This window comes from Artibeus jamaicensis, unplaced genomic scaffold (genome assembly GCF_021234435.1).
Source record: "Artibeus jamaicensis isolate MK-2021 breed Jamaican fruit bat unplaced genomic scaffold, CSHL_Jam_final scaffold_2172, whole genome shotgun sequence".
In the NCBI taxonomy this organism is placed as follows: domain Eukaryota; kingdom Metazoa; phylum Chordata; class Mammalia; order Chiroptera; family Phyllostomidae; genus Artibeus; species Artibeus jamaicensis.
In genome coordinates this window covers 2038919-2058761 of record NW_026522031.1, presented here as the reverse complement: position 1 = coordinate 2058761, position 19843 = coordinate 2038919, and the positions used below count along the sequence as shown (strand labels likewise).

General features: G+C 34.5%; 1 protein-coding gene across 3 annotated transcripts in view; it reads left to right on the top strand.

Moving 5' to 3' along the window:
* Positions 1 to 19843, top strand: part of BRAF (B-Raf proto-oncogene, serine/threonine kinase) — a 119887-nt gene that overhangs the window by 64497 nt on the left and 35547 nt on the right. For 2 of the 3 annotated variants that reach the window (XM_037138857.2, XM_037138869.2), the window contains exons 8-13: positions 1096 to 1255; positions 6198 to 6234; positions 9885 to 10021; positions 11228 to 11345; positions 13713 to 13797; positions 14654 to 14830. In XM_037138857.2, coding sequence (XP_036994752.1) covers positions 1096 to 1255; positions 6198 to 6234; positions 9885 to 10021; positions 11228 to 11345; positions 13713 to 13797; positions 14654 to 14830 — 714 coding nt within the window. Of the gene's footprint in view, positions 1 to 1095; positions 1256 to 6197; positions 6235 to 7615; positions 7736 to 9884; positions 10022 to 11227; positions 11346 to 13712; positions 13798 to 14653; positions 14831 to 19843 lie in introns of all 3 variants that reach the window. The other variant, XM_037138880.2, reaches the window with a different exon arrangement.

Here is a 19843-nt window from a genome sequence, read left to right as displayed (position 1 = left end):
GGAACAGTGCCACTGCTCAGCTCTCGGCTGGCTTTCAATAACTTTCCCCACTACCCACAAGCAAATTGGACCTTTTGGTGCTGATTCACAGGTGGGTGGGTTTGTGTTCTAGGACTGTGTGGTTCTCTCCAACAAATTCTTCTGTGAAGCTGGGAGTTTCTCCCACTGCCACAACCCCCACAGGTTTTTACAGCCAGAAGATTTGAGGCTTTTTTTTCCCCACACTGGGACCCTTGGTTGTGTGGTCTGTCTCGCTCCCCAGTTGTTCCTCCTGGTTTATCCGCATGCAGATGTGGGGCCATCTAGTCCTCCAGCCACTGCCTTGCTACACATCCTCTCTGCCCCAGCTGCCTTCCCCACCGCTCCTACTAGTCTGAATGAATGTTTCTTTTTTAAATCCTTGGGTGTTGGACTTTACTACAGTTCGATTTTTCTGGCAGTTATTTTTTTTTAATTTGATGTTGTCTTTTTGATTGTACAAGGAGGCAAAGTGTATCTACCTATGCCTCCATCTTGGCCAGAACTGTGTAACTTTAAAGGACAAGAGTTTCTCCAGCTCATTAACCACAGGTAATTTCTAGCTGTTTGTAGATTTCCCTGGAGTTTTCGGGATGAGAATCAGTGTTCTTACCAATGATAGTCCCTGGAGGGTCTGCTTCAGCAAAGCAGCTTTGTCAGTAATAGTTGTAGGTATATGTTAGTTTTTCTAACTAATGCTTTAAAAATTCATTTCTGCTGGGTTTTTAATGCTTTGGGTTAACCATTTTATTTGAGAATATGAAAACAAGGGGATCTTGCCCCGGCTGGTGTGGCTCAGTATTTCAAGTGGCATCCTGTGAACCAAAGAACTGCTTGGTTGGATTCCCAGTCAGGGCACATGCCTGGGTTGTAGTCCAAGTCCCCAGTAGGGGGTGCTCAGGAGGCAACCACACATTAATGTTTCTCTTTCTTTCTCCCTCCCTTTCCCTCTCTAAAAATAAATAAATAAAATCTTAAAAAACAAAAACAAGTGAATCTTTATATCACCCATATTTTATATTGCTATTTCCATAAAATTGCTCTGAATCTCATCTTCCAATGACTTGATTTTTCCAGGCCCCAAATCCTCACCACTCCGTCTCCTTCAAAATCCATTCCAATTCCACAGCCTTTCCGACCAGCAGATGAAGATCACCGAAATCAGTTTGGACAACGAGACCGGTCTTCATCAGCTCCAAATGTGCATATAAACACAATAGAACCTGTCAATATCGATGTAAGTATGAAGCATTGTTAGAACTAAAAAAAATTAAGGTGTACTTATTTTTCTACTACAGTTATAATATAAATCAGAAATAAGTGCCATTTTTCAGTAATCATAGTTATGTGTGATAGACTTTTATGAACTACAGATCAGAAAAGATTTGTCATCTTCTCTAATGGCATTAAATGCGTAACTGGCGCCAAATTGCAGGCTTATTCTGATTCTGTTTTTCCTTATGACACCATCTATAAATGTCTTATCTTCATTTATTTAACAGATAATCCACTTGGCCATTTCATGGTAAAGAAAAAAATAATAATACAGTTACAGGTTTTTTCTTTAAATCAATTTGAAATCTTCACCTACATTTCTTAAAAGTACAAGTTTGAATTAAATAACCCTTAGTGACTAATCATTACTTTATGTGTTTGATATGTAAAGCTACCTATATCTTCTTTACTGTCTTGAATGGACCGTTGTATTTCATCTCTATACACCTCTTGAATTTTGGCATATTTTTATAAATATAGTTTGTCATTCAGTTTTACTCATTCATTGTTTAAAGTACATCTGTGGTCTCCTGATCATATATTGTAATCTCACCTCTTCAGTTATTTTGGCCATCTTCTCACTGGTGACTCTTTTTAATTTTTTAGTTTACCTTGCACCCTGTAACTTAATTGTGTACATTAGTGTCACTTCTTCATTTAGATCTTAATTTCTAGACAGCAAAAAACGTTCTTTGGCACCTATCCTAGACTTAACCACATAATAGGTCATCCAAAAAAACTGTATCTGTAAAAGAGTTAAAAAGCGGTCCTAGTTGGTTTGGTTCAGTAGGTTGAGCATTCTCCCACAAACTAAAAGGTCTTCAGTTCAATTCCTAGTCAGGGCACATGCCCGGGTTGCAGGCCAGGTCCCCAGTTGGGGGTGCGCAAGAGGCAACCATACACTGATGCTTCCTTCCCTCTCTTTCTCCATCCCTTTCCCTCTAACCAAAAAAAAAAAGTCTTAAAAAAAATAAAGCAATAGAAATTTCCCATAATACAGACCAGGGGTCAACAAACTCTTCCTTAAAGGGCCAGATAATAAATAATGTAAGCTTGTGGGTCATGATTTCTAATTACAGCTATTGAACTTTGCCATTGTAGTATGAAAGTAGACATAAATAATGCCTTATAAGCAAATGGGCATGGCTGTATTCCACTACAATTTTATTTATAAGTACAGGTGACCAGCTCACTGTGCTTTGCCAGTCCCTAATTAGACAAAGAGAGAAAGCGATGAGAAAAAAGATGAAACACACAGGATCAGTCCAGAAGGACTGGTCCGTTTCATTGAGTCATCCCGATAGCTAAAGTGCCCTTGTTGTCTGGGCTGTGCTGAGCTGGGATCCTTAGAATGATCTTAGAATTAGGTGTTATGTTTTCTAGCACTTGTGCATGAGAATAAAGAGTATAGGTTATCCTTAATCTCTGGAAGGTAATTATATGTAAAAAGGAAATTGAAATGGTTTCCCCATGTAAACAGGGGCCTGGAGTTAATGAGGTGGTTATGTGTGTGTTAGAAGATGGGTAGTTCTAATTATACAGTCATTCCTTATGTGAGTCTTCATAATTACAAGGTAGAGTGGAGAAGCAAAAATTGTCCTTATAGGAAAATGTTCACTAATTAACAGGGTACTTTAATATTAGTTTCTACTCAAATAGCCCTTCCCATTTAATTCCAGCCTGCATTTCAGCCCTTTTACATCAGTATCGAACATTTCATTGAAAACATAATATGAACGGATTGGAAATCTGGCAAAAAAAAATGGAAGGGTTTTATGAAAACTGTAAAAAGTTACTTTGGAAAACTACTCAAATCATATAAAGCCATTGAGAAATACGCACAATGAAATTAGTCCAGTTAATAACAGAAAACAAAATCCATAAGAATTAAAATGTAATTGACTCTTCAAATGAGAATGATTTAAATATCAAAGGATCAGTAGAGGCCTTAGAGGATAAAGTCCTCTAAAATTTATTAACATGATTGTGATGTAAAAGATCTGTTTGAAACTTAGAATTTCAATTTGTGCTATCATAAATTTGGTATTATGACCAACAAAAACTTGATTCTTTCTGTGTTTATTCTAGAAATTAACATATTTTTGAGATCAAAACTTAGATTTTGTTATAAATTTTAACTTCCTTCCCTGGCTGGTGTAGCTCAGTGGATTGAGCGCAGGCCTGCGAACCACACGATCACGGTTCAATTCCCAGTCAGGGTACATGCCTGAGTTACAGGCCAGTTCCCAGCAGGGGACACACAAGAGGCAACCATACATTGATATTTCTCTCCTCCTCTCCTTCCTTTCCTCTCTAAAAATAAATAAATAAATAAAATCTTTTTAAAAATCATTAAAAAAATAAAAACTTCCTTATTTAATGATAAATTCCCAAATCAAGCTTTCCACTTTTTACTATGAGATTTTTTTCTGTATTTTAAATGACCTTTTCTTAATATTAATTTTTCTCAACTGTAATAAGGCCTTCCTTAATCCAGCTATACCTGACTACAAAGGGAGAAAGATGTGGGAAAGGGGAATATGAAAATAAACAGATAGTGAAATAAGAAATCAAATCTTATTTCCAGGTTAGGTCTGTTATCAGATGTTCAAATTGTAACCTTCATCTTACTTTCAAAAGGAACATTCTTTTAAAGATTTTGTTTATTCATTTTCACAGAGAGGGGAAGGGAGGGAGAAAGAGTGGGAGGGAAACACTGATCAGTTGTGTCTCTCATGCCCCCAACTGGGACTGGGCCTGCAACCCTGGCATGTGCTCTTACCAGGATTTGAATCTGGTGACTCTTGGCTCTGCAGGACATTGCTCAACGCTGATGAGAGCTCAGAACAGTCTTGTTAGACCAGTGATTTTCAGTCTTTTTCATCTAATGGCACACAAACTAATTACTAAATTCTGTGGCACACCAAAAAATAGACTGTGTTGGCTGTTGTCCTTTTTTTTATTTGACAGTCTAAGAGAAAAGAGGTCAGTGCCCCTGACTAAATAGTCGGGTATTGCATGCTTTAAAAATTCCTGTGACGCACTGGTTGAAAATCACTGTTTTCACTTTTAACTGTTATTGTTGCCACTGTTCTATTGTCTTAGGCTTGAACATTTGGACTGTCATCTTCTTATCGCATTTTCGTTCTCCCCCATTCAGAGAGTCATAAGGTATTAACCTTGTCCTTTCAACATGAATCTGAGATGTGTTAACAACCACCACCATGTGGGCCCAAATTTCTTCATATGAACTGCTTACTGCATTAATGTCCTAAATGGATTTCCTGCCACTGATTTCTTCCTCTCCATTTCCATTCTTTATGCTGCTACCAGCTTAATTTTTTATAACACCTCTATCATCATCTCTTCCCTTGTTCCAAAGCTGTCATTGACTTCCCATTGATTGTAAGATAAAATATAAACCCTTTAGGCATTTTTGTTCAGTATCAATAATTTCATTCAATTTCAGCCATTATTTATCATTTCTTATTCCAGTAAACAAGATTCAATATTGACTCTGGGATACACACTGTGTCAGAATTGGGAATTAAGGATGAATTAGCAGTCTTTACCCTCAGACAAGTCATAATCTAATGGATGAATCAGATGTATAAATAATCACATATATATATAAAGACACTTTACTGGAGCAAGTGATAAACTCTGCCTGGCTGGATCTAGGAATATTTAGCAGAGAAGGAATGACATTTAAGGCAGATTATAAAAGATGAGTAAGTAGGAGTTTATTAAGTACACTAGTTGGGGGTTCTGGAAAAGGGGGCACATGTTATGGAAACAATATGTGCAGAAATATGGAAGTACCTTTACACAGAAAGTTAGTGAGACCACCAGGACTTCGTTTATTGGTAGCCATACAATCCCCAACACGTAGCACCTTGTTTGCAGGTATGTGTGTATTTGTTGATCTGTAAACAATGCTGAAAGCTTTCTGTAATACATTGAACATGATAGAAATACACTTGTAAAGAATTCACTCTTTGTTTTAGCTTATAAACAACAAGCTGCCTATTTGCAAAGAGCCTGTGAGCCTATTTAGAGACATTTGGGGCCATTCAGTGCCTCACATTTAAGTTATACTGGGTAAACACACTAATTAAGTTCTGCCTAGTAAGATCCAAATTACATTGCCTTGCTAGAAGATTCTTCCCCCAACCCCAAAACTGTCCTGTGTAAAAAAAAACATATTTTAATAATACAGACAAATTTTAACAAAACCCTGTTGGAGCCATTTTATTTTTTCCCTTGTGTATTTTTACACATCACATTTTTATGATTGTAATCAGTGTATTTTTATTTTGTATTTTTTAATTATATTGCAAACATGTTTTCATGATTTCATCTTCATAATTATTTCAGTTGCTGCATAATACTCATTAAATTTATATATCAGAATACACTTTAAAAATATGTCAATAAGCCTAGAAGGAAGTGATTATTTCTGATTTTTTAGTATGATAGATGTTACTGCACTAAACATCTTTGTGCATATTATTTTTTTCTTCTGAATTATTTCCTTAGGGAAAAATTTCAAGAAGTGGAATTACAGTTACCAGAGGGTATGAACATTTTATGGCTCTTAATATGTGCCAGTACAATTTTTTTAAGAATTGATACAGCTATTGGTTTTGAATGGCCTGAAATAGATTTCAGCATTTGATTAGGACTGATAATCCCTTCAATCTACTGGGTTGATTGGCAAGTGCCACAGATCTTGGTTTTATCATGTTCACAAGCTAATTCCATATTCTTCCTGTTTTGTGAAGTAATTATAAGACAGTTATTTTGAATTAATCTTTTGGTTAATACTTAGTGGAAAATTCAGCGTTTTTATTACTTTCTTACCATATGCTTTGAATAAAATATACATTACTATTTATTTGTAGGACTTGATTAGAGACCAAGGGTTTCGTAGTGATGGAGGTAAGTGGTGATTTTAGTTTTTAAAAACTCAGGGAAAAATGCAACTGCTTTGCTGCTTGTCTCTTTTATATTTGCTTCTTTCATGAAACAGACACAGAGAAAAATGTGTAGAGAAAAACCAAATTTTTTCTTTAGTATTTATCATTTCTATCTAATAAAGTATTTCTTTATAACATGAGTAGAGAAAATGCAGAAATAAAAAGGAGTCTTAAATGTACTACCTATGGTTTTAAAAGTTTATCAGGGAGATATTCTTAGTTATTTTACCCACTTTTTTTATTTTAAACCATCTCCAAAGATTAAGATGCAAAATTCTCCTAGGGAACCTCTACCAGTACTTAAAGGTTGTGCTTAGAATCAATCCATTAAAGCTTGATTTTCCTAAATAGTTCTTGGAGAATCCCTTGGACTGCCTGTCACAGCTTCTGAATTTGTTAAATATTGTCGACTACTTCCCTTCAATCTTCTAAAAGGGTTTGAAATGTACATTTTATGGAATGAACCCCTAATAGAAAAGCCCGGTTGCCTTTTTTTGTCCAGTAAATAAAATAAGCAAATAAGAAATTAAATGGAGATTTCTTAAAGAATTTGAAATTCACTCTAGGACCCAGTAAAAATAGAGGGCATAAGAAAGCATTGTTTAAGAAAATACTTTTTAAATAAGAATTTACTCCCACATACCATTTTCTAAAAGATGGTATTTGAAAGAATCTTAAAGTTTTCTTCCAGATTATCCTCCATGCTTACCTTTTCAGCTGTCTTCTATCTAATAAGGAAGACCTGCAATACTTGCTTATCTTGCTTAGAGTTGGTCTCTTTCACTGTGACCTGCATTCTCTTCAAAATGTCTAAGCCCAGTCTCAAGAATATTTTATACTGAATAAACATGTATAAACTGTCTTATATTGTGTTTCTGTGTACCTATGAAGCTACCAAAGTAATAACCCTGCGTTATATACTCTAGGCATAGTGTTTACTATAGCAGATAGTTATAAAAGTGTTTTTTTTTGTTTGTTATTCCATGAACCCTCCAATTAATGTTGCTGCCAGTTTGACTTTCATATGTCTTAGTAGCTGTGGCTTTTGAAAATTTTGCCCAATACATCCAGCATTTAAATGTTGCCATCATTTTAGCACCACAAAGTTAACTTAGTCATAAAAACAGCCTGCTTAGTACCTAAAATGAAGTGGCATTTCTTGTCCTTTTTTATGAGTCACTTTTTAAAAAATCATTGGGATTTTATGAAAATAAGCAGTTTTTTTAAACATCCAGAATTATTTTGTGAAGCAGGCTTCGACTCATTTATTCCCCGTGACTTCTTTCATTTCTTCTGTGTCTGTCTTCCTGTGTTTGCCTGCCCCTCTCTTTCTCTTCTAACAGCCCCTTTGAACCAGTTGATGCGCTGTCTTCGGAAATACCAATCCCGGACTCCCAGTCCCCTCCTACATTCTGTCCCCAGTGAAATAGTGTTTGATTTTGAGCCTGGCCCAGTGTTCAGAGGTAGTTGGGCTCTTCTTTCTTGTTTTCACCCAAAGCAAACTAAATATAAACTACAGATACTGTTTGTGCTTCACCCTCACAGCGTGTGTTTGTAAGCGTGAGAGTTTTCAGTACCTGATTTCTGCTTGGCCTGGCTGGAATGCTCTGAATGTGCTTCTCACACATACTCACGACCACAAGCTTTCTGTATGTTGTCTGTCATAAATTTTAAAGGCAAGAAAAGTCTGAGATTTCCATCTTGTTTTTTCGTTACATTACTTTTTGGTCTTTGTAATGTCTTAAACTTAGTGGGTGGCAATAAATAATGTGGGAGGGGTGTCCTTTGAATTGCTTTTATTTTAATCTTCTTAGGTGGTCACTTTGATGACTATTAATATTTGTTTTTAATTTTTGCGATTTTTAAAAAGTAAAAATGAAAATGGAAATTTTTATTGACATTTTACTAGACTTTTGGCTTTGTTTTTTCTGTAATATCAGCAGTATTTTTTTAAGTAAGATATATTTACATTGTATTAAAGGTAGGGAGCTTTAAAAAGTTTTTAAATATATTTGGGTCATTTTAGCATACTTCAGAAAATTTGAGGAATGAAACTTTTAGCTATACCTTAATATGAGGAAAAAACTAGCAGTATAATTTCAGTCATTTTATCTTGCCATACTTCAGTGGTTAAACTGATTTTTTTTAACTTCAGTCAAAATTCAGACAGGAGTTTGCTGTAAATAGTTTTAAAGAATTTACTGGCTATTGCTAATTAGTGTCTGCCACTTACTCTAAACGTGGTGGTGGTGGTGGTGGTTCAGATTTTTGCTCTCAGCCCAGCTGTTCAGGAAATCCATAGAATGGTCTGGAAGTCATACAGCACCTGTAAGAAATAACAGTACAGTACTAAGTAGATCAGAACTGTGAAGCCTGGGCAAGTAGTTGAGGCTTTATGATGTTAAAAATTATCAGTGGAAGGCAGAAATGGATTGTGCTCTTGTTAATAGACATTCCAGATAACATTTTCTTTTAGAAATTTACATACGATTATCAAAAATCCATATGATAGCATAGTAATGATAAAATTTTTACCAGATTTAACATTAAGTTTTGCCATTGGTATCCCTGTTCTTTGAAAGATAGTAACTGCCCCCCTTCAAGAATAGAAATCTTTTCAAAGTTTTTTTTGAAGTCTTTTTGTTCTGTATGTACAGATATTTTTTGACATCTCAGTCCTACCTAACTGTCTATATTCAGGCTCCATTAGGAATCCTTGCCTTGAACCCCTCTAAACCAGATGCTACTGTACATGACCTTAGAATTATTGCCACTGAGCCAGCATTTGGAAAAGTACCTATCAGAAAGGTGTGCAGCCCTGCCAACTGAGTCCATTTGCAAAGAATGCACCCCTTGGACTCAGTCGGCTGGCAGAATATTTGCATCTATAGTAACTTGGCTGAGAGGCCATGTCACTTGACCTTGCTCTCACTTGTGAAGGCAGGGATTTTTCAGAGTCTTGAGAAACCTGCTAATTTTGTTTATAGTAATGTTAAATGCAGGCAACAAATAACCTTTGTTTAGTAAAATAAGCCTTCCAGAACTTATGAAACTGACCAGTACCTCACACTCTTAAGTAGTATAGTATGTGGTGTAGAATTTTTTTTATTTTAGTGGCTTATATGAAAAAGGCACTAAATTTTCAACATTAAGGCCATTTTTAGGATATGTTTCCATTTGGGGATTTCCATCTTTTTTATATTGATTGGCTGCTGAAGCAACATAAAATAATTTAAAGCTTATTTTTCATATTGGCTTTTAAATTAATCTTGCTTTTTTTTTATATCAAAGAAACAGAACCTTGGGGGTATTGTTTAGTATATATCTTTTATATTAGAGAGGTTTTTTCCCTTAGGATATGCACCAATAAGCAAAGTGTGTATCTGTAATCAGGTGTTTTAAAGGTCATTAAATTGGCCAGAAAACCAAAAGAAATTATAGTGCTAATCACCAAATTGAGGCCCCTTTTTGGCTTCTCCTTTCTAAAAGGTCTATGCTTGAACATGCACCACATTTTTTAAGTAAGTCTAAGTCTCCCCCAACCCTCTGCCCCCAATAAAGTAACATACTTGTTCTCCTTTAATGGGTGTATTTTTCCTCTCACTAACTTAGGATCAACTACAGGTTTATCTGCCACCCCTCCTGCCTCATTACCTGGCTCACTCACTAATGTGAAAGCGTTACAGAAGTCTCCAGGACCTCAGAGGGAGAGAAAATCATCTTCATCCTCGGAAGACAGGAATCGAATGGTAAGAGTATGTTGTATCTCTCTTCTTCTGTGTTCTTCTTTATAGAAGTCATAGCCAAATCTGATGTCACCTTTTAGATATATTGATATGTGATACAGAATTCCCATAATCAAATAAATTTAAGAGCTGGTGATTGCTTAAAGCATATTCACACAACACAGATTTTTTTCCTCTCAACTCTAATGTAATTGAAGAAAAGGCAGTTTTGAAAGGGTAAGAATACAGTTGACTCTTGAATAACATGGATTTGAGCTATTTGGACATACTTACATGCGAATTTTTTTCAATAAGTAAACAGTCATCCCTCCATATCCCCAGATTTTCATCCATGATTCAGTGAACCGAGGGTTGAAAACAGTATTGGTCCTGAAACCAATCTCCAACAGATACCAGGGGATCATTATGGTTAGGTTTTTGGGGAAATCAAAAGTTGCTTGCCGGTTTCAGCTGTGTTGCTAAACCCCACATTGTTCAAGAGTCAACTCTAATGTTCTGTTTCTAAAATAAGGAACAAGGGTAAGCTAGTATTTTAGGAAGGATTATTAGGCACATATGTTCTAAAGGGCTTCTCTGAAATTCAAGTATCTGCTAAATGACATTATTCCCTATTTGAAAATATAACTTCCTGAAGTCTATTAAAAAAAACAATCATTTAATTTTATCAATAGTGTATTAATAGTGTATGTTGGATAGGTGGAGTTTTTACCTTATCAAAGTGGTTGTGTATGTTGACAGTTTTTTAAGAGACTGGATCAGGTAAGATATGAGGAAATTTAGCATTGACTGGAAGAAAGTAAGTAAATAAATTATCAACGGTTACCATAAATTATCAACAGTTAACTTAAATTTTGGCCTTTGGAGCCAAAACTAGTCACAGATACATAGTACTTGCCTTGCCTGGAGTTGTCCTCCAACTTATAAGACTTCCATTTTATTGATTTTAGTGATATATATATATTTTTTTCATACCCTATACATAATTTTTGATAAATTGTTTTTGTCCTAATACTGACTTAGATCTTAAATTTAAGTTCTTTATTGTAGGAACCATACTTCTTTCTTCCAGAGGGTGTTCTTTTTTCTTTAAAAGATACTATCTCTTTCTAACTTAGGTACCCTTCAGACATAGGAGAAAGTATTTAGTGTGAAACCTAAGGTTTTCGTTTTGGTTTGCTTTTGCTTGACTTTTGAACTATTTTTATCAAGAAAACACTTGGTAGACGGGATTCAAGTGATGACTGGGAGATTCCCGATGGGCAGATCACAGTGGGACAGAGAATTGGATCTGGGTCGTTTGGAACAGTCTACAAGGGAAAGTGGCACGGTATGTATGTACGGTGACCTTGTCACAAGTTATAATAATGCAATGTGTCTGACAACTTTTATTTTAAAAATCAAAGGGAGTATTCACTCTGTAAATTATTAAACTTTTTTGATCATATTCGAGTTACTAAAGGTTTCTAACAAAAAGTTTCAAACAAAAGTATTCAGTAAAAACTGATTTCACAGCTACCAGGTCTCCTATCATTATATTACCTACAATTCTTTTTTAGGTAAAATGTCTTTATTGTTTGAAGCAAAAACAGTAAACATTTCATTTCTTAGTCATCTCAGTGAGGTTATAAAATTATATAAAAATACAATGCCACTTAGTCTACAAATTCCTGGAAATGTTTAGAAGTTCACACTTAATACAATGTAAAAAGGCACCTAACACACAACGAGATAATAAAAAAACAACCTCACTGATACAACTGAATGTTTAGTTACAACTTTTAAAGATGATGGTTCTCCAAGTGAGCTAATTCGCAAGATTTTTTTTCTTCAAAAATTTTTCTGTGTATAATTTTATTTGTATTATAAACCACAAGTATATTAAAAGTTTATTACCAGAGGAAGAAATGGAGTGGAAACATTTTTAAATGTTCGGCCTTACTAGTTATCAGAATCGTAAAATCAAAAAGTAGAAATCATTTTGCATCTCAAGTGGGCAAAGATTTTTTTTTAATTGGTAATATTTAGAGTTGTAATTATAGTTCTGCTGGTGGGAAAATAAATTGCTACAAGTTTTCTGGAGAGAAATTTGACAATATGTACATAGGGCCAGTAGATCCACTTGTAGAACTTTATAATGAGTAAGTAATTGGACAGGAACAAACATGTCTGTACAAGTATATCAATTAGAAGTTTAATATTAATGAAAATGGAAATTAAGTGCCCATCGAGTATTATTTAAATAAATTGATAACCTCCATATATGATTATACAGAAATTAAAGTAGTATGGTAGATTTCTATTTATTGCTATGGAAAAGTGTGGTATATTAATTTTACAAAGAAGTGTGCATAATATCCCACATTGTGATGCTACATAGAAATATATTTAACAATTTTAAAAATGATCATCAGTATTTGAGTACATATATTTTTAGGTTATCTTTTTATACAAATTCATAGTCACACTGACACATATAAATGCCTAAAAAAATATACATCAATATGTTAATAGTGGTCATTTATGAGTGACATGATTATGAAAAAATATTTTTTCTTTATGCATTCAAAATGTTTAGTTTTTTTTACTATGATCAGTGTATGGCTTTGATAATCAGGAAAATAATTATATCGAAGTATAATATACATGCAAGAAAGTTAAGTGTTCAAGTAGCTAAAATCTCACAAAGTGAGCATATCTGTAGTCAATAAACAGAACATGACGAGCATTGTCGAAGTCCTACTCATGTCCTCCTTCCCCAAGGGTAACACCTCTCTCCTGATTTTCACAGAAATAATACAGTGTACATCCTTGTGTCTCGTCCCTTTAACTCAACATTGTTTATAAGATTTGTCTACATTCCTGTGTGTAGTTATAGGTTATTCATTCTTTATATTGTATTCCATAATGATTCCTTTTTCTTACTATTGTGTGATGCGCATTTTAGTAGTTCCCATTTGGGCCTGTTACAAATGCTGCTGCTGTGAATATTCTTAGTGCATGCATGTCATTCAGTGAACGTGGGTATACATCCAGTTTCGCTGGGTATACACCTAGGAAAGAATTGCGGGGCCACTGGATATGCATACGTTCAGTTTTACTAGACACTGCCTGCGCACGGTGTTTCAGGTGGTCGTACCAATTTACATTCTCATTGGCAATGCGTGTGAGATGCGTGTGAGTTGTAACCGTTTCACATAAAGTTTTTTTAAAATAATGATTATAGTCTTAATAACTTTCCTAAGCAAAGGAACAAGTGATCCATGGATTTGAAAAAAAAATGTTAACTACTCTAATAAAGAAGTTTTGTAGTTTTCTGTTTCAGCCAAGCTTCATTGGGCCTGTCATTTGTAGTTTTAACATTGAGTTAGTAAATTCATCTCATTTAATATTGTTAAATAACCAGGGAAATACCCAGGAGAAAAACAAAGTTTGCTGGGTTTTTTTTGATTGGTATTTTGAAATACCAGTATAAGAATATCATTGTTAGTTTAGTTTTTATCCTTAGAAAATTAATGCTGTTAAGGAAGGTATGCTATAATTTATTATATCATAAGTTATACCATAAAGCAGTTTAATAATGTGTGGATTTAGGCCATGGTAATTAGTGGTAATTAGTGAAATACCCAATAATTTTTTTTTACATTTTTAAATATAAAATACCAGAATGACATTTGGAATAATAATTACCTTTTAGGTGATGTGGCGGTGAAAATGTTGAATGTGACAGCACCCACACCTCAACAGTTACAAGCCTTCAAAAATGAAGTAGGAGTACTCAGGTGAGTTCGTGGCAATTATTGTTTTCCAGAGAAATTGTCTTTAACTCCTGTTTCCAGTGTTCACCACTGTTAGCTGTAAAGACTTACTCGAAATGGATAAAACAGAGTTTGCATATATTTTGTTTTTAACCATATTCTTATAAGTGGTATGTAGTGTTCTATTGGTAGAAGAATTAAGCCTAGAGTGAATTAATGGAAATGTAGTATTCTTATGAGAAATAATACTTTCACTTATGGAAATAGTACTTTCAAAATTATAATCTGACCAGAACAAAATTAGAGATCATATCATGTCCTTGAACTTGAGGAACATTAACAAACTGGAGTATGTACAGGCAAGGACAACTTAGATGGGGACGATTCTAGAACTGTAACTTAAGGGGGAAAGTACCAGTAATCAACAGAACTGAGGATATTGGATCCATAGAAGGCTGTTATGTTTTAGGGTACAGACTCCTATTCCAGAGAGCAGGATAGGGAAGCCAGTGGAGGAGTTGTGGAAATATAATTGTTTTCTCAACCCAAAAAACTTTCTAAAACTAGAACCACTATTTTAAAAAAAAAAGAGTGGGGAAAAATAGACGTTAGTCTTAGTAATGAGCTTCCCATAATTGAAGATATTTAAGCAACCTCTAGTTTCCTCTCTGTCTGGTATATTAAAAAAAGATATTTCTGGAAAGAGTAGAATGTTGAACTAGACAATTACCGAAGTCTCTTCTAAATTTATCCTTCTTTTGCCTTTTTAAAAAATACCTTTTTCTGACAACATCTTACTGATACACTACTTTGGCCTCTTTTTAAAGATTTGCTGAAGTTTATCAGCATTTACTGTTTACTGTCTTATTTCTTTTTGTAGGAAAACTCGACATGTGAATATTCTACTCTTCATGGGCTATTCAACAAAGCCACAGCTGGCTATTGTCACCCAGTGGTGTGAGGGCTCCAGCTTATATCACCATCTCCACATCATTGAGACCAAATTTGAGATGATCAAACTTATAGATATCGCACGACAGACTGCACAGGGCATGGAGTAAGTTCCATTCTGTTAAATATCTTCTAAGTTACTTTCAAAGACCATTGAGGGTGTTTTAAAGATTTTAGCTGATACTCTTGTAATGCTTTTTAAATTATTGTCTAGGAGCATATGGACACTTTTAACTAATGGCTAGCAATATGATACTATGAAATAAAATTGTCTGTACTACAGTCTTCTAAACATAAAGTATTAATAAATGTGACTGCAAATTTATGTTTAATATACTGTGATATAGCTAAGCAATAATATGGTTCAGAAAACAAAAATAGGTGAGCGAACAACCACTAAAAATTATTAGCAGTTATAAAAGTATATAAAATAATTATTTTCTCTAAGTACCTGTATTTTCTATTGCAAAATGGTCATTTGTATATAACAAAATAAAATGAAAATTTGTATTCTGATCCTCTTTGAGGATTTCAGGTTCAATTGTTCATATCTACTGCATTGTGCTTTGTAATTTAAAAGATAAAAAGTAAATTTATAAAATTTACCATAGGTCAGAATCTGAATCTGTTCCAATCTGAAAGATTATATTAAAATCTTGTGATGAGTAAACCATGGCGAGAATAGTAAACATTGAGAGAAAAACAAAGATTATTTTCTCCTCCCTACCCCCCAACTAAGCACACTCCCTCCTCAAGGACTTTGTACTTGTTATTTTCTCTTTGGGATACTCATGGCACAAATATCCATAGAGCTCGTTCTCCCCATGTCTCTTTTCAAAGAAGCCTTCTCTGATCGCCTTAAATAACTAACGAATGGCCCTGCCTTACCCTGGTGCTCTCTGCACCCCCATCTTTGTTTTTGTATTTTAACTCCCAGTCTATACAACGTACTTGTTTATTGTCTGTCACTGCCACTAGAAGCTGTACGAGAGCAGGGACTTGGTTTTGTTCATTGTTTTGTCCCTAATGTTTAGAACAGTGCCTGGGCTTTGATAGGTACTCAGATCATATCTGTGGAATTAAAAAATGAAGAAGCATTACACACAATTGAGTATTATTGTTAAGTTTGCTTTTTAGAAGAAAGAGAAGCCAAATCCCTTCACATACCAAAATTGAGAAATGTCAGGGAAAGGAAAAATCAATGAAATAATAGAAGGATAGCAGAGAGGGAAAGGCTTTCACTATAAACAGAGGCAGCAAAAAATGGTCATAAAAATTATTTTTAGAAATAATGATGGAGCAGTCAAGTGCCAGTATTGATTAAGACAAGAAATGCCAGAGAAGATTACTATCAAATTGGAATAGTTCTGTAGTCTGGGGGATAGTTGGCGAAGAAGCGGTATTTTATTTTTTCATTGCTTTCCGTTTGCGACCTGTAAGTATAAACTTTGCAGTATATTAACTACTCTGAAATACTTGGCTTACATTTTAAGTAACACTCACTATATAATGAGTGTACCTGGCTGTGAATGTAGAACATGGCTATGTATGGTAGTTAGCAGAGGGGAAGGGTGTGTAAGGGGAGGACGAGGAGGGCGAAGGGGGTCAAATACAAGGCGACGAAGGAGACTGGTGGTAAGTCTCGGGTGGTAAGTACACAATAGAGTGTCCAGGTGTTGTATTATAAAGTTGTACCCCAAAATGTATATAATGTTGGTAACCATTGTTACCCTGAAATTTTTAATTTTTAAAAATAAATTATTTTTTAAAAAAAGAAAAGAATTCTATAGTATCCAAAAGAATAAAATAAAACAGAAAAAATTTTTAATTATGTTTTTAAAAAGAAAAGAATTCCGTTTCCTTAATATCTAAAAGGAATAAATTTTACCAAGGAGGTAAAAGATTATACTCTAAAAAGAACAGAACATCGCTGAAAGAAATTGAAAAGAAGTGAGGTTTGATGCACAATATTTCAGGTGTACTCAGTACCACTGAATTGTACACTTAAAAATGGCTAAAATGGAAAAATGTGTGCTATATATAGTTTATCACAGTTAAAAATAGTAAATAAATAAAATGACTGTGGGTTTCAGATAAGGTGACATATTTATGTTATCTTTTAGAACTTCCCTAAAACTATAATAAAATATTGTTTTTTAAACATGAATTTATAAGATCAGAGTTAACAGAAAGGAAAGAAGTAATATTGACAACATTTTAAAAGCAAGAGAGCAGATAGAGAAGTAAGTGATCTTGGACTTAGTAGACCCCAAAAGGCTAAATCATTAGCTATGAGGAAATAAAAATTCTGAGAGCTGTCTCAGAATTTTGTCTCCTGCTCTGTGCACTGGGTGACTGCCGCACCCCTACCCTGGCAGTAGACTGGAAACTTATTCCCTGGAGAGAGAAGAACAAATATTTCTGGACTAGGGACATGGACTTGGATACTCTACTAGAATCGGGAACTGAATGATCAGTGGAGAGTTCCCCAGACTCTTTTCATTTGTTTCCCAGAATGCTAGCAGACAAACCTCCTTCACACAAGATGCTGGAAGAGTCTTCTGCGAAGAACCTTACCAGCCGAGAGGAAAGATCCAGAGGTGGAGACAGAGATTCCACCTAGATAACTGTACAGGGAAGTTCAGAAACAAGCAGCCGTCTATAAACTAAAGCTTTCAGGAAGCTTTATAGTCCCTCCCTCATTCTGAGTAAGACCAGTTATCTCTGGCTCACCTGCCATCAGAGGGGAAGTCTCTGATGCCAGTGAGAGAGACCAAAACAAATGGGGGGTAGGGAGGCAACTAGGAATAAACAAATACAATGCAAGAAGAAGAAATACCTCTCCCCCAAAAAAGCCTGTCGGTCGCCTCAGCAATAAAAGATTTTTCTATTTCTGAAACAAGAATAGATGCTTTAAAAGGAACTTTCCCATAACAACAAAGAAATGTTAAAATGTTGATATCGACAGTATACTGGAAGTGACATCCTTTGCAGGTAAACTTAACCTTTAAATGTTTGGCTCCTCCTCCCCATCCTTCACCATCATTTCATGAAGTCCATAGACTTTAAGTAGCCATTAATAATATACTTCTACAAAGCCCTCATTTCAAAATAGTCAGCCCCCAAATGTTCCCAAGGTACTGTGAGAGTGAACTAACTACTTTCCAAAATGTATTCTAATGTCCCAGGGCATACACAGAACAAGAGCCTACTAGCTCATTGTATAGTATGCTGGGTGGCAGTCTCTCTTAAGATAAAACCTGTAGTCATTAGCAAAGTTAAGAAATTAGGACTGTCAAATGTGTCACCTTTATTGCATTATAGAATATGAGCAGACAGTGGATGAGTGACATTTTTCCTGTGTAGTTCTGTCTTTCCTCAGTGAAAGATCATTTCTGATTCCTAGGTTTACCTAAAGGGAGCAGAGCTATTCTAATAGTAGATAATTAGAGACTTACTCCTAGGAATCAAGGTTTAGACAGTGTGTTTATCAGCTTCTCACCTGACAGTCACTGATTCAGCCTAAGGACCAAGATATTTCTAGAATATATTACTAAAGAAAATTCAGGAGTAGTCATTCATCACGTTATTTATTTGCAGGACTTTCAATGTCAGTGTAATATATACAGTATAATTTTTAACTTAGCTTTATTAGAAAATTTACTAAGTGTTAAATCAAGGAGGCACAAAGAGAAAGTTATGGTCTGATGTTATACTCACAGAATTGTTATGTTCTGAATATTTATGTAAGATGATTATAAATAATTTGGGGATAAAACCTCACAGTTTACTTTTTAAAAACATAATAAAAGGCATGCCTTCCTTTACTCATAAAGAAATTTACTTAAAAATAGGATGAATTGAAGCTTAAAAGATGGTGAATATGTATTAATGATCGAAAATAATTCTAACTGATCAAAGAATATCAATAATGAATATGATTTTTTGGTGAGTAAAAACACTAATGGAAAGGAGGATGCTGATAATCAGAAAAATTCAAAGTAAAACAAACAGGTACTATTTTTTACCCACTGGAACTGGCCAAATTCCTAAGTTTCTGACACGATCCTGTGTTATTAAAGGTTAGGGGAATTGTTTACTGCGATAGGCCTGATAGAACCAGCCACCCTGGGGGTGTTTTGGAAGTGTCTGTTAAAATGGAAAATGCATGGTCTACTCCCAAGAAGCACAAACGTTTGTTCCAAAAGATGTGTATAGGAAGGGATATATTATAGAGAAACATTAATATTGAAAAATTAGAAACAATGACCATCAGTAGAGAACTAGATAAATAAAACATTAGCACATATGTGCAGGGGAATAATGTACAGCAGAAATGTATATGCATCAACACGAGCTTTACAATGCGCCAAGTGAGAATAGCAAGCTGCAGCCTGAAACCACTTAAAATTTTAAAAACATTTTTTATATTTGGCGTTTTTAAAGTCATACATATGTTTTTATGTAAAAGTATTAAAATAAGGATTAGAAGGCACATACCAAGCTCACTAGTGTTTGGCTGTCTCCAGGAATGGCAGAAAGGGGTCAAGATGAGGGTAGCTAGCAAGCAGAAGTGCTTTAACTTTACCTGTAACACCCTAATTGTTTATGTCTTCTAATAAAAAAGATTCTACAGTTATGTTTTACTTTCATAACCTTTTTACTGTGATAAACTTTGAAAAAAGACAAGAGGAAAATGTGTAAAAAGTTTAACAAGATTGATTATGGTGTAAATATTATTGAATTCTACATTATCTTTTTTTTTGCAGTTTTTTAAAATTTCAAAATAAAAGTTATAAAGAAATATGTAGTCATAAAATGTAAATATTAGTAACCACCAATAATCTACCATCGAGAGAGAATTACTATTAATATTTTGTGTGTATTTTCATTCTTTCAGAATTATTTTAATACTATATGCAATAGTTTGTTGTTGTTGCTGTTTTTAAATGTGGAATCATATTGGGTGTTGCCTTTTTTCACTCCCTCCTATTTTAAACATCTTTACTGGACAATATGTACTATGTTCTGACCCCAACTCTGCTGTATACTGGTAACTTAACTCTCCCCCTCCCTTTTAAAAAATTATTTTAGAATTTTTTTATGATTTTACTTATTT